Source organism: Hyperolius riggenbachi, chromosome 11, assembly GCF_040937935.1.
Source record: "Hyperolius riggenbachi isolate aHypRig1 chromosome 11, aHypRig1.pri, whole genome shotgun sequence".
NCBI lineage: Eukaryota > Metazoa > Chordata > Amphibia > Anura > Hyperoliidae > Hyperolius > Hyperolius riggenbachi.
In genome coordinates this window covers 211,954,906-211,970,532 of record NC_090656.1, presented here as the reverse complement: position 1 = coordinate 211,970,532, position 15,627 = coordinate 211,954,906, and the positions used below count along the sequence as shown (strand labels likewise).

The following is a 15,627-nucleotide window of genomic DNA, read 5'->3' as shown; positions in this document are numbered from 1 at the left end:
AAATACAGAGGATGTTTTTACAACAATTGTTTTTTTACATGCCTGCCTACAACCAGCTTGATGTCCATTACATGAGGACTCCCTTCTATTTTTTCCTGTTTTTTTGGGGGACTGCAGCCCCATTTTTCATCTAGGGATCTGGAGTGTCCAGCGGCAACATTTGGCTAATTTGCAATATATATTACTGTTTTTTAAATTCATATTTATGTTATGCATTTAGTCTTGGTCTTTTGTATAAAATGTACTATTAAAAGTATTTATTGATTTTCATGCACCCAAGAGCCAATTCTCTCCTTTGTTGCTTTACCTTCACTAGTGTATTCTACATGATCATGTGCTCCTTTCCTGTGACAGCCTCGTACTTGTATTACTGGGCCTACCTAACCAGCCGCCTATCTCATGATCATGCATCTGGTACGCTGTTTGCCCTGTATAACTTTGCCTTATGTTGTATAACCTTGTTACAGAACGTCTGTCATACTTTTATAACTGTATGTATTTATTGTCCAGCGATGCGTAATATGTTGGCGCTTGATAAATACAATAAATAATGATTCTGAGCCAAAGGAAGCCAGAAATGAACATACTGTAAATAAGATGTAAATGCAGTTCCCGGTTAACGAACCAGATAGGGGACTGTAGGTTCATTCTGAATCTGAATCCGTTCTTAAATAGGAACACTGTCCCACCTCTATCCTCTGTGTCTCCTATGTGCCCCCCTCTGCCTCCAGTGTCCACCTGTATACCCTTTTAAACCTTTCAATGCCTCTGTCCCCTTCTGGGTCTCTTAGCCCTCCTCTGTGCTTTGTCCTTCTCTGTCCCCTTCTATGGTTCTGCCCTCTCTGTGCCTCATAAGGGGCCCATACACCTAACGATTCTCCCGCCGATATACAGCAGATTCGATCACTGTGATCGAATCTGCTGTGAAATCGTTGTGCAAACGCTGACAGAACGATCAATTTCCGTCCGAAATCAATAGTTCCCGTCGATTCGTCCGTGCGGAAGATTTCGCTCGATCGCGTCGTTCGAATGCCAGACAACCGACGCAATACAGCGGCAATACATTACCTGCTCCGCCGGCGCGTGTCCCCACTCCGTGCTCGGCTCCTCCAGCTTCACTGAACTTCCTATCCTAGCAGGAAGTTTAAACAGCTTCACAGATTATGATCGGTTTCATGCTGAAATCGATTCACAATCTGTTTGCAGTAAAGGCAGCCATACGATCCCTCTCTGATCAGATTAGATCAGAGAGGGATCTATCTGTTGGTCGGATCTGATGGCAAATCGACCAGTGTATGGCGACCTTTAATCCTCCCTCTGTGGCTCTGTCCCCCTCTCTATTCCCATCTGTGCCCCCCCCCCCACGTGGCTCTGTGGTCTATCAGTCTCTCTCCCCTCTGCACCTCTTTGTCCCCTCCATGACTCTGTGTCCCTGTCGCTCTGTCCCCCAGCCTTATTGAGCTCCCTCGTAAACCAGCAGTGCCGGTCTCACCTCCCAGCCTGAGTCCAGCACTGTCAATGTATCCACTCCACCTCCCGCAGCTTCTAGTGTACGCCACCACTTCCTCTTTGTCACGTGACATACAGGAAGCAATACCACACACAAGTGCTAGCAGGTGGCGGAGATAGGATGACAGGAAGCACTGGACTCGGTTCAGAGGCTCGGGTGACGAGCGCCAGCACTTGAGGGAAGTATGAAGCTGTTTCTTCAAACTTTCCCCCACGTGGAAATCAAGTCAGAGACGGGATCAGGCCGTTCCTATCAGCAGGACGCTCGCAAGTCTGGGATTACCTGTATAATGATTTCTTTCATTGAGAATCACATTAAAATCATCGTTTTAATGCCCAGCAAAGGCTAATAAGCTTTACATCTCCATGAATGGAAGAAATTGCCAAGCATGATTTGATGCGCACATTTAAAGTGAACCTTAGACAAACTTTGGGTCAAAAAAAACCCTAAAACGATACTTAGGTATTATCCCGTCTAGCAAAACCGCTCGGCAGTTAGACAGGCTTGAAATGTGTATTCAACATTATTTCGGCAGCCAATTCATCACAAGTTCCCTTCAATCCTCCTTATCTGCTCTTGCAGCATGATTGGATTGAGTGCAGTATAAGTGAGCTACTCTCTCTGCATGTGGTCGGGGCAGGAGTTCTGTGCGTCGGGAAAGAATATGGAAACGAGAAGCTACAGGCATTCCTCCTGCTTCTCCTTTTGGTACACATACTGCAGCATGTGCTCGGCCAGGCATATCTCCCAGTAATAACGGGGCTCAGGGAGGTGGAGGGCGGGTGTGAGGTAGGAGGGGTCAGGGAGCACAGGGCAGCGAGGGCTGAGCTATGCTGCATGTTGACCACATGGAGGGCAGCTGATTTCAGTATGGGGAGTAGGGACAGGGGTGGGATGAATTGGATGCATCATGCTGCGACTTTGGGACAGAATCAGCTATAGGAGAAAGCTACAACACTGTGCAGCGAGGAAAGCTGAGCAGAACAGAGCATCTGACCTGTGGTGAATCAGCTGCTAAAGAAACAGTGCACTCTGGATAATACACAAGTACCCTAAAAACTTTCCACGTACTCCTACCGACTACCGCCGCAGCCTGGGACTTGGTAGTACAAAATCATTTATGAAACCACTGACTCCGACTCAGTTTACCCAAAAATGTATCTGACTCCACAGCCCCGGTCATTACCCTCTTATCCCTGACAAGGCTGGTCCACTTAAAGTGTACCAGAGACCAAATAATAGAAAGTTTTAAAACTTACCCGAGGCTCCATCCAGCCCCATAAGCACATCTGAGTCCCTCGCCGTCCTCTCGCAGTCTGCCGTTCAACCGCAATCAGCACCGGTAACTGGTTCAGTTGCATCAGTCTGGGTCTTCTGCGCATGCACTGGAGGTCCGCGCATGCACAGAAGACCTTGACTAACGCGACTGAAACAGTTACTGGGGTGAGGAACTCAAGACATGCTTATGGTGCTGGAGGAAGCCTCGGGTAAGTATCGATTCTATTATTTGCTCTCTGGTTTACTTTTAAACCTTCCTAGGTGTGTAGATGGAGTAGGCCCACTGTTAATGATGTATGAAAGCAGATGTCAGCCCCACAGAAGCCATGGAATGACCACCACACCCGCACAGCACTATATATTCAGAGATCAGTCTATTGAGGGTACTTACCTGTTCTGTCTGTTTCCATTTCTGCTCCAGAGCATCGAACATGACCCTGCACAGCTCTTGTACATCGTGCTGCTGCCAGGCTGCCAAACACAAACAACCAATATACCATCAGTATCAAGCACATACATGTCCTGTGGAACTTATATCGCCCTTGTGTACAATCCCGAATTTGTCATTTTTTAATAAAAGTCAACAGGGGACTATTGCATCAAGTCGCCAATGCACTTGTCGATTTTTCAAGGGAAATTCGTTTTTTTAGGAATAAATCTGCTGGAGGTTGATGCCATAACATGGCTGCCTGATTGTAATTTCGATAGATTTCAAGATTTGATTTATCAAAGCCATCAATCGCCCCAGACAGAAAGTTCTCACTTGAAAGAAGGCGGTCGGGTGTGCGGCGGTAGATTGAGATGACCAACAGGTCACCCCCCCCCCCCCCCAGATTAAAAAGGGGTACCTCTGATATTCTATTTTTACAGTGCTAATGATGTTAGTAAAATGTTGGTAGTAGGCAATGATATTTTACTACAGCTATAACTAATCTCACACTGAACCCTCCCTCTACCGACGCCCAACCTTAACTGCCCCCGCCCATGCCCAACCTTAACCGCCCCCCCCCCCCATTTCCCAGAGGAGGACCTGGGAAGTCTCTGGAGGATCCCCCTACCGAAGTATCTAACTTTTCCTTCTACTGAAGTATCTAACTTCTCCCTTTACCGAAGTGACAGGTTTGCTTTAAGATATAGGCATGGGAAGCCCAGTATGTACAGTATAATGCGGTTACTCTTTGCTTGTACAGATAGTAAACAGCAGTGTGTAAAAACCTCAGCTTAAAGGAATCATAAAGCAAATTGTGCTGCCCCATGATTTACTTACCGGGGGCTTCCCTTGCAGCCGACATGTCCCTCGCAACATCTATGCCGGGGGTTCCCGCCAGTGCAGAGGCTGACTTAAAGGGGAACCCTTACTGCGCCTGCGCAGTATGCTGCGTACAACGTGGACTTGATTGACAGCGGCGCTCAAGCAGGTGCAGTAGAGGTGGTCGGCCGCTGCACTGGCGGGGACCCAGGGCCGGCAGCTGCGAATAGAGAAGCTGCGAGGGACATGTCAGCTTCAAGGGGCCAGAGGAAGCCCCCGATAAGTATATCATGGGGCAGCACAATCATGATTCCTTTGAATAAAATGTATTTTGTCCCTAATCTCACAGCTTATATGTTTGTAAATGGTCTCCAATATACTCCGCATCATGCCTCTATGATAAAATATGCCAAGGCTGGAGCAGGGCCATATGATGACTCATACTTGTACTGTAAACAGCGGCCATGATGAGCCTGCAAACTAGAAGATACTAAATCAATAACACAAGCACATTTCATTATCGATCAGAGACTCATTTCAGCTATTTTAGGCACACTTACTGCCATCAATGCTTTAAAGCACTACTGTAAAGGCGCAAACAAAAAAAAATAAAAAAAAAAATACTCCCCTCTGGAGAAGGAAGACCTCCCTAGTCCCCCCCAGTCTTCGCTCCTGCTCTTGTTCCATCACTGTCCCCAGTGAAGTCCAGGACCTCCGAGACTCCTCAGCAGCCTACAGAACACTCACTTCCCTGAGCACTTCTGAAGACAGGGGCACCTGCACTGCTCAAGCCCAGACTCACACGTGCGCAGTACAGAACCGCTGGTCGAAGAACTTCTCCAGGTCCCAGGTGTCAAACTCAAACGAACGCAGCCCTCCTTGCCATTATATGTGGCCCTCAAGATCTTCAAATGTGCATCATTGAGAACAACAACACACTGCCTTCCCATCCAGAGAAGCCCACTGGTGACAGTGTTTCTAGTTGAAACATTGTCAGTTTGACCCAGGGAGCAGCAAAAACCCACAGGACCCCCAGTGAAATTAGCATGAGATCCGAACACCCCATGTGGCTGGTAAAACACACACACACACACACACACACACACACACACTTTTCCCTCCGATACCCTTTCCACTACATAGCAGATTAATGCAGTGGGGCAGTGTAATATTTACCTGCTCCAGCGCTGCACTGGGACTCTTCTGTTCTGTCCAGCAGCTGCACGTGCTGTGCTTCCGCACCTCCTGATCACGTGACATGCATTTGAGAGCCAGAGATATGCAGCATAGAGCGTGTGGCTGTCAGGAAGATTAGGGAAGACCTGAAGCAGCACTGGAGCAGGAAAACATTGAACTACTCCACTGTGCTACTCTGCAGAAGGGGGAGGAGCAGGTTCCCCACGGTCATTACAATGATGCCACTTAGCTTGAGATAATAAATGTTTAACAATTTGGCCTGAGACTTAGACCATGATTTCGATTTAGGCCCCTCGTGATTGAGTTTGACACCCCTGCCCTATAGGATCCAAATCCTTCCCTCTTTATAGGCAAGTATCTCACTAATCATTTTTTTCAGCTCGCTTCTGTATTGTATTAAGCAGAATATTCGCTCCTACCTTCACTGCTGTCCCAGCCAAAGCTCCGCGTCACGTCCGTCGTCTCGATGGCGCGCTTTTTACTGGTCTGTAATAACACAAAAAGCCTCTGCAGCTGGTAGGGGATGCTGGTCACCGGGTCCTCCTCCGACTCTTCAAACTCCCATCTGTGCAAACAGGAAAGCTGGTCATAAACCGTACAATGTACACTGTACAATCTTAACACCTTTAGGTAGTACTAGCAGACCAAAGCCCATTTAAAAACGGGGCTCTAGGTCTGTGTCTTCTTGCCGCCGCCTGTTACTGCGCATGCGTGCCTGACCGCCCGCTCACATGCCCGCCCGGCTCTCTGGCCCCGTCCTCCTGTCTCTGTGAGGCACATGCGCAGTAGCAAAAAGCACAGACCCAGCTACACAGGGGTTTTATTATAGAGTATAAGGGCCTAGGCTGTGACATCACTGGGAGGGCAGGGTTACATACCCATATACAGCAATATATAGATATGGGAAGTATTGCTGATGCTGAAACCAAGATAATTAACATACAATTGGGTATCCTTAATAGTATACTACATTCTACTGTATGCCACTGGAGTTACTCTTACCCTATTGCCGACTGCGTCACACTGATGGGCGTGCATGCGGCGGCAGCCCCAGGACCGCCTAACACTGATTGGCAGAAGGTCATTGGGGCCTCTATTGCAAGAGATTGCGCGCGCTAATGTGCGCGTATCTCCGCTTGGCAGGCAGAACTCCACCTTCAGCCTCCTAGTGGCGATCGGCGCTAGGAGACTATTAGAGGGCGAAATCGCTGTCTAATGCGCTTGTATAGCGCTGCTATCCATGGCAGCACTGTACTGGGGACAGCCGTGTGACATGAATTACAGAATAAAAAAAAAAAAATAATAATAATAATAGGGAAAATAATCAAAAATAAGCAAAAAAATATTTATAAAAAAAAAACAAAAAAAAACAAACATTGGGGGAGCGATCAGACCCCACCAGCAGGGCCCTTTTCCACTAGCAATCACAAACGCCAGCGATAGCGATTTTTCATTAATTCTGTCATGCGATTGCAATTTTTCATTTGCATTGCATTATCACTCTAAAAATCGCTCCAGAAAGATTGCGATTTCCAAATCGAATCACTATAGTGGAAAATACTTCTCATGATTTCTATAATAAAGTAACAAGCCTAGCGATTTAAAAATCCCTAGCGATTTGCGATTGAGCTGTGCAGTGGAAAAGGGCCCGCAGAGAGCTCTGTTGGTGGGGAGAAAAGGCGTTAAAGTGAACCTTAAGTGTCCAAAAAAAATTGAGTTTTACTCACCTGGGGCTTACCTCAGCCCCCTGCAGCTGATCGGTGCCCACGACGAGTCGCTCTGATGCTCCGGGTCCCGCTGGCGGCCACTTCCGGTTTCGCCGTCAGGACCCGTCAGGCTGGGGAACGCGGCTGATACTACGCGTTCCCAGCCAAAATAGCACCCCTATGCGGCCATATGTCCGCATAGGCACCCGTATGCGGACATATGGCCGCATAGGGGTGCTATTTTGGCTGGGAACGCGTAGTATGAGCCGCGTTCCCCAGCCTGACGGGTCCTGACGGCGAAACCGGAAGTGGCCGCCAGCGGGACCCGGAGCATCAGAGCGACTCGTCGTGGGCACCGATCAGCTGCAGGGGGCTGAGGTAAGCCCCAGGTGAGTAAAACTCAATTTTTTTTGGACACTTAAGGTTCACTTTAATCACTTGTGTGCTGACATATGCGGCCCTGCAGTGAGCCCTTAAAGCTACAGTCGCCAATTTATTGAAAAAGGGCCTGGTCTTTAGGGGGGTTTAACACTGTGGTCCTCAAGAGGTTAAAGATAGTCTGAAGCCATATAAATACTTTTTACTGCCCAATTATCTTAAGCAATAAGATCATAGCTGAAACGCCACATCCCCGCGGCAGAACAATGTATTTATACTCCCAGAATCCAGGGTCAAAATTCCATGACTTTCCAGATCGTAGATTTTGCTGCCCGGGGAGGCAGAGATTTGGCGCTGTAGCTCTGCCTCCAGTTCAGTCAATCTCCGCCTCTCCCGCCCCTCAGTGAAAAAAAAGACAGAGGCAGGAAGAGGCAGAGATCGGTGGAGATTGACTCCAGTAGGGGCAGAGCTACAGCGCAAAGCTCTGCATCTTCCAGAAAGCGATCGCAGAATTTTGCCCCGGGGATTTCGGGGGTATAAATACCTCGTTATGCAGCAGGGATGCGGCGTATCAGCTATGATCTTATTGCTTAAGATAACTGGCCAAAAGTATTTTTTTTTTGTCTTCAGACCCTCTAATACTTTGAGGCTCAGCAACTCAACACTAACTTGTAGAGTGCGTTGCGGAACTCCGGTGTCATGTACAGCGTCTGCAGCAGGCTGTTCAGGTAGCAGGTCATAGCCTGGTTTACTAAACCAACATAACCTGCAGAGAGAGAGAGAGAAATACTTCAGAAAATCACAAGAATAATCCCATCAGGGCATGAGCAAATTGGTTTAAGCATCTGATTAAATACAGTGCAAACATTGGAACTACAGCTGTACACCTATCCATACAGGCCTAAATAAAACAAAGCAGACAAAGGGAGGATGTTCTTGCTTCAAACACCACACCCCCTACCATAAAGTGACAGCAAGAGGCGGGGCCACTGCAATGATGTGCTGGCCGCCTGCATAAGCCAAACATGCCTTGGCCGCAAGTTCCAGTGTGACTTCATTGTATAATAAGGTGATTTGGGATGGTGAAATACATGCTGTGTAAACCATGGCCAAGGCAATTGTTTAAGAGGCTTTATGCTTTGCCTCTACATAAAGAATTATCTAGGTAAGGCAAACCTTCACTTAAATCATACATTCGAGAAATTCAACATATCTGGAATGAACTTGTCCTGGTTCTACTCCAGTCCCCTCTTTTACAGCCAGGGAACCCCACAAACTCAGGCCTGCGCTGAATAGAGGCTATGACATCTCTAGCTAGCTCCGCCCCATGTCCTCCCCAACACCTACTAACATGAACGTCTCACTTGCCAATTAGCATGCTGGGAGCTGAAGGCCTCCAAGGGAAGGCAGGGAATGACCCGATATGGGCGGCACAGTGGTTAGCACTCTAACCGAGCCCCCGATTCAAATCTGGGCTAGGACAATATTTGGATGGAGTTTCTATGCTCTCCCAGTGTTTCGGTGGGTATCATGCAGCCACTCTGGTTTCCTCCCACATCCCTAAAACTTACAGATAGGTTTATTCGGCTGACTCCGCCCCCCCCCCCCCCCCCCAAATTGGCCACCCACATCACTTGATATATGGACAGATGGACCATTAGATAGATCTCTCTCTGATTAGAGAGGGATCAACTACCTGCCCACACACTGAAAATCGTCCTGGTTGCTGCCTGCCAGGCCGCCCAACAAGTGTCCCCTACCGTGTGCAATGTTAAAGGCTCACCTCTCCGCCAGCGCAACTCCTGCCCTCCTTCCTGCTTCCGGGCTGCACTACCAGCGTGTCAAAAGTAAACCTTAACACTGCACACGGACACACGCACACACAGCCGGATTTAGGCCAAGGCCAAATAGGCCATGGCCTAGGGCACCACAGGAGCAAAGGCACCAAAGCAGAAGGCTGAATTTATGCAGCATTTGCAAACTTGCAAATAGTGCAATGCAGGGAGATCAGGCAAGTGCCTGACCACGGTACTCCTGTGGCCTCTGGCCTGTGCGGCGGCCACCTAGCTCTCTGTGCACATTTGCATTGTGGCCGGCGGCTATAGACTTGGGCAGCATTGGAGACCGAGGGGAAGAGGAAGCGTCTGTACTGGAGACGAGCGGAAAAATGAGTGACAATGATGGCTGCTGTGGTGTGAAGGTGAGCTGGGTACCTATACTGAAAGGGGGGTGGGAAAAGGAGGGATTAAGGGAGTCATTTGGCTACTTATACTGAAGGGGGGGTCATCTGGCTGCCTTTACTAGAGGCAAGGGGGGGGGGGGAGGGGTCGTCTGGCTGCCTATACTGGAGTGAAAGGGGGGGGGGGGGGAGGGAAGAGACATCTCGCTACCTATACTGAAGCTGGTGACAATGGCCTTGGGCGGTAAGTAGTACAAATCCAGCCCTGCAAAAACACACACGCACGCACGCACGCACGCACACACACACACACACACAGGGTCTGTCAGTTGGCTTGACCAAGCACTCCCAATCTGAAAGCGATGGAGGATATTGCCGCAATAATAATAATAATAATATACATCTTGCCTGTCCTGTGCTGCACATACCCGTATCGGATTTGCTGAGAAGCGATGAATAGGAGTAGTTCTGACTGACATAGTCGCTCGTGCAGCCGACAGAGCCGTCTCTGGGGAGAGGTCCGATGAACTTCTCCTGTGTGCTATCATCCAGACCGCTGCTCTCTGCAGTGCCCGACTCATCCTATACAAAACAAGGCATCGCACCGAGGGGGGAGGAGCCATTATTACATGCCAAACTCACTGACAGTCATTGCAGTTTATTAAAACAGAGACCTAATGCTGACATCAGCAAAGACTTCCAGCAACTCTCCAGGCACAGTGAAGAGAGAATACTCACCTGCTTCCTGGCTGCCCCCACGCTGGAAGACCCCTCAGACTGTCTCATGTAATGGATGGCCATAATCTCCTGTGCAGGGATTGCACCACAAATTGCAGCCACAGCACTGCTTTGTATTAGAGTGGGTGGGCATATGTCTAGAAAAAATAGGTCCGCTAAACTGTGCAACATTCATTTTTCCCATGGCACATTGGTTGTTACAGCTTGCGTTCACTAACAAAGCTATTTTTATTTTTTTATTGCACAGTTGAAATGCCCAATACTGAGGATTGTGACTACAAAAAGGGGCCAATTCAGTGCAAACAGAGAAGATGATGAAAGAGGATTATTGATGATGGGTAGATGAGCAGTGTTAGGGGGATGGGCTAATTTTATAGGTCAAGGTAGGGTCTGGAAGGGTGTAATTATTACACCGGCAGTAAGCTGGACACAGGGTGAGTCGAAAGAAGTGGCGACTCGGAGGGAGAAGTAATTCGGGGTCTGGCGATCGCTGGAACCCCAAATTAACCCTACACACCCTGCGTAGTATTACATTACTGCTATGGTGGTGCCAAGTTACGGCGATTGGTGCGGAGCGCCGTAACCACCGCTTTGCTGGAAGGGTCTATTATTAACCACTTCCGTTGATAGGGTTACCATGGATGAAAAAGAGGGTGAGTATTATACACCCAGCGGGATGCTTTCTGGACAACGCATTAAAAAGCTTATTTTTATATAGGCGGAAAATCCAGCTGTCCAATGAGCCCTCTTCACTCCTCCCGATCCTGGATAATCCAGAATTCATGCAGGGATGCCAAAAAAATGCCTACCTGGCTTGGAGGGGAACACAGCCATTGAGGGCAGGAATGTTGGTGAGAGAAGGTGAGTGGGAACCTCCAGTAAAGTTTTTCGAAAATATACAGAATAGGACAGGGGAAATGTGGAGCCTCCTGCAATTTAGATCATTCTTAAGGACTCAGGGTACAAAGGAGGAATTTTCAAAAGAACCTACCCCGTTAGAGAAGATGTGTGTAGGAGAGGGAAGTACTAGGGGCTCCCTTTCTAAAATATATGGTTTGCTAAATGTAGGACAAGAGTTAACAGGTAATTGGAGAATTAAGTGGCAGAGGGATATACAGAGGGAGTTTACAGAAACGGAATGGAACAATATCCTGTATTATATGCATAGGAGCTCAGTTTCTACTAGGATCCAGGAATGGGGAGTGAAACTGGTGAGTAGATGGTATTACACGCCTAGTAGACTGAGTGGGATGTGAGTGGGATGTTTGTGGGGGCCGACGCGGGATGCTGGAGATGCGGTAGGGAAAGAGGAACCTTAATGCATATATTCTGGAACTGTGAGGACATTGAAACATACTGGAGGGAAGTGAGAGGATTTATTGAGAAGATAGAGGGGTGCGAGATGCCAGAAGATCCAGGGTTCTTCCTTCTACATGCTAATTCATTGAGCAGAAAGAAATATAAGAAATCGGTAACGATACATTTAATAAATGCTGCGAGGATAATGATAGCGAGATGGTGGAAGACAACCCACACTCCAACAGTGGGGGAATGGCTGAAAGAAGTAACCCATATATATAATATGGAACGGCTGGTGCAGGAAAATAGAGAGGAGGAAAAGCAGTTTAAACTGACGTGGAAGAAATAGGAAGAATTTATAGAAACTGAAGACTACAGGAGTATAATGAGTAACAACGAACAGAACCATGAGATGGGGCATTCATAAGGGACTATCAGACGGTAAATAAATTAATCAGAGATGAAATACGAAATCGGGATCTGGGGGCTCCCGCTTGCTGCCCCCCCCCCCCCCCTTCTCCCCGCCCTGGAATGGGATGAGTGTGGAGGATGTGGATGTGTGACGATTTAAGTAGAAAGGATGTGAGAAAGGAAAGTAGATGAGTGTGATTGAGATTTGGGGAAAGAAAGGAAGTAAAAAGAAAGTCTGCAGTAGAATTAGTTATATAAAGTAATAAGGAGGCAACGGGATTAGCCCCTAAGCTATATTGTACTGTGGGAGGAAGTGGATTGGAGGGGGAGATGGGAGGGTAATAGCCCACCACTGTTGCCGGGTTTTTATTAGATGCAATAAGCAATATAAGATAGAATGTATGCTTTGAAGTGTTTATATGTAATAATAATTTTCTACAAATAAAGAATTTATAAAAAAAAAAACAAACACTTCCGGATTCTCGGTGCGTATATGTACGCCCCTGAATCCTGAAGTGTATTCCATGGAAACTGCCGCTCGTACGAGCGGCCGTTCCATGTCAGTTCACGGAGGGTGTCTCCGTGAACACCCTGCGAGCCGATCGGCGGCTCGCAGGGTAAATGTAAACACACGGGGAAGATCTTCCCCGGTGTTTACATGTATACGGCGCTGCAGCGCAGCAGCGCCGTAGAGGAGATCGGCGATCCCCGGCCTCTGATTGGCCGGGGATCGCCGGCATCTGATAGGCTAAAGCCTATCCCATCAGGCGCAGGACAGAAATCCGTCCTGCGCCGCTCACAGGGGGAGGGAGAGGGAGGGAAGGGGGAGGAGGCCAGGAAGCGCTGCGGAGGGGGGCTTTGAAGAGCCCCCCCCCGCAAGCGCAAGCAGCCGGCGGCGATCAGACCCCCCCAGCAGGACATCCCCCTAGTGGGGAAAAAAGGGGGGGGGGGGGGGAAGTCTGATCGGCCTGGCTGCAACCTGATCTGTGCTGTGGGCTGGAGAGCCCACGCAGCACAGATCAGCACAAAATAGCGTAGTACAGAAGTGGTTAAAGGTCAACCGAGGTGACATGTGACATGATGAGAGAGACATGTGTATGTATGCGTGTGTGCAAGTGACAGTTTCTGTCCGGGTTGGACTGGGTCAGACTATAGCATAACCCTCACTGGTAAGTAATTACAGCCATAAAACACTTTCCTGTCGGTAAATTGCTTCTGAGAGCAGGAAAGAGATAAAAAGGGTCAATAATTAATAGATTTATAGATTTGAGCTCTGGCATGCTTCAATGAAGGTGTCATGGAGCAGAGACAATGAAACAGTAAAAACTTAAAAACTAGAATTAAATATAAAATACAACTGTGGGATATCTGAAAAAGTCATTTATAGGAGAAGGAGGATAGATACAATTGTTTTTCTCATCAGTTTATTTTCACCTCAGATGTCCTTTAAAAGGACCTTTACTGCAAAAAAAAATAAATAAATAAATAAAAAAAATATTAAACCGCATGTATATGTACTGTATATATCTAAATACGCATTTGTTCCAGAATAATGCACTATAAATTACTTTAGTCCTATGTTGTAGTTGCTTATAGTGGGCAGTAAAAATGTGAAAGATCTAACAAGTTTTGGATTAGTCCATCTCTTCATGGGGGAGGGGGTTTCTTAGTATTTCCTTTATACTCTATGGAAGGGATCTGAATAAAGGAGGTTTGCCACCCTCGCTACTTTCCTGCAAGCTATTTCTGAAGTTGGATGAAACTAGTGCTGTTCAGTTAGTGATTTTGAGAAAATAGTGAAAACCCCGCCACTCCCCCATGAGGAGATGGACTTGTCTAAAACCTAATGCTGGGTACACACGTTACGTTTTGTCGTGCGATTTTGCAACCCGATCGTTTTTTCAGCACGATTCTGCACTCGATTCTGCGCTCTACTCTCTTATCTTCATTTGTTTTTCTTATCTTTTTCCATTTACCGCTATTAGAAATCGAGCACGGAAAAAAAATCAGGAGCAATATCGGACATGACGGATTTTATCCATCGAATCCCTCTATCGCACGGAGAATCGTACTGTGTGTACCCAGCATTACAGATCTGAGAGGTTTTAGGTCTCTTCTCTCCATGTTTTGGAAAGATCATGGGAGTCCTGCTTTTAGTGAAGCAGCTGTTAACAGTTACGGCTCTGCTCTATGTTAAAGGACACCCGAAGTGACATGATGAGATAGACATGTGTATGTACAGTGCCTTACACACAAATAACTAGGCTGTGTTCCTTTTTTCTTTCTCTGCCTGAAATAGTTAAATATCAGGTATGTAAGTGGCTGACTCAGTCCTGACTCAGACAGGAAGTGACTACAGTGTGACCCTCACTGATAAGAAATTCCCCTTTTTATCTCTTACTTGCTCTCAGAAGCCATTTTCTGCTAGGAAATTGTTTTATAGTTGGAATTTCTTATCAGTGAGGGTCACACTGTAGTCACTTCCTGTCTGAGTTAGCCACTTGCATACATGATATTTAACTCTTTCAGGCAGAGAAAGAAAAAAAGGAACACAGCATAGTTATTTGTGTGCTAGGCACTGTACATACACATGTATATCTCATGTCACATGTCAGTTTGGGTATCCTTTAAAGGACACCTATAGTGAGAGGGATAGGGAGGCTGCCATATCCATTTCTTTCTCTAACGATCCCCTCTCCCTTCTGAAATGATGTGAGAGATCTCGGGGGAGGAACAGAAAGGCTCGGATGATGTCAGCATGTCTGGCTCTGGCACAAGTGCAGTGGATGGGATCTTACTGATGTCAGCTGAGGCTGTTCCCCATTCTTATCAGTCAGCTGTAAGAAATTCTTCTTCCCCGCCTCAAAGCCAGCCTGCACCAACGTCTGGTCAGGACTGGGGTCCAGCTCCGTCTGAAAAACACAACCACATCCATAAGACAGAAACCCCACATTAATTAACAGATCGAAGGTACACAAAAAACTTTTGCTTTAAAGTGAACCTGTCTCCAGGAAGGTGGTCTTGTGCAAAAGTAGGTAGCCAAGAAAAATGTTACGCTACTTTCAGCTTACACTTAATCAGTTTTAAGGTGCCCAATTTTTCACCAAATGCGATCTTTCAATGCTATTTGAATGATCAAAAGTAATCTGAAGGCAATTATCGAATGTTCACATTTACTGAACGATTCTTTCTTCAAATGCGATCATATTTTCCAACTTTTAGATCGATTTTATTCTATAAAGCAATCGAGCAAAGAAATAAATGGCAAATTTCATATACAATTCGATCATAAAACATCGAAAGATCGCATTTGGTGAAAAAAATTGTACAGTTAATGGGCACCTTAATGGTGGCCATACATGGTACAATTTTTTCGTATAATCTTACCATTTCTATGTAGTAGAAGAGTAAACAGAGTGAATATATTGCATAGATACTATAGGCAGTTTCCTTATAATACATAGAAATGGTAAGATTGGATGAAAAAAACTTTACCATGTATGGGCACCATAAGAAAGACTACAAACAAAGACGTTATAAGAAAAAGCTTGTGTGATGTTGATCATACATTAGCTCCAGATACCATCCCACGTGCAATCTCTGCCCTACTAATAGTGTTCTCCTGTCTTCCTCTCTGTTCACCTCTTCTCACTGCCACTTACAAGACTTTTCTCGATCCTCT

General features: G+C 46.8%; 1 protein-coding gene across 4 annotated transcripts in view; it reads right to left on the bottom strand.

Moving 5' to 3' along the window:
• The window catches only part of USP47 (ubiquitin specific peptidase 47), a 154,073-nt gene that overhangs the window by 53,141 nt on the left and 85,305 nt on the right, over positions 1-15,627 (bottom strand). For all 4 annotated transcript variants that reach the window (XM_068260690.1, XM_068260692.1, XM_068260689.1 and 1 more), the window contains 5 exons: positions 14,744-14,857; positions 9,926-10,079; positions 7,988-8,084; positions 5,654-5,799; positions 3,180-3,259 (listed from right to left, as the gene is read on the bottom strand). In XM_068260690.1, coding sequence (XP_068116791.1) covers positions 3,180-3,259; positions 5,654-5,799; positions 7,988-8,084; positions 9,926-10,079; positions 14,744-14,857 — 591 coding nt within the window. The remainder of the gene's footprint in view (positions 1-3,179; positions 3,260-5,653; positions 5,800-7,987; positions 8,085-9,925; positions 10,080-14,743; positions 14,858-15,627) is intronic.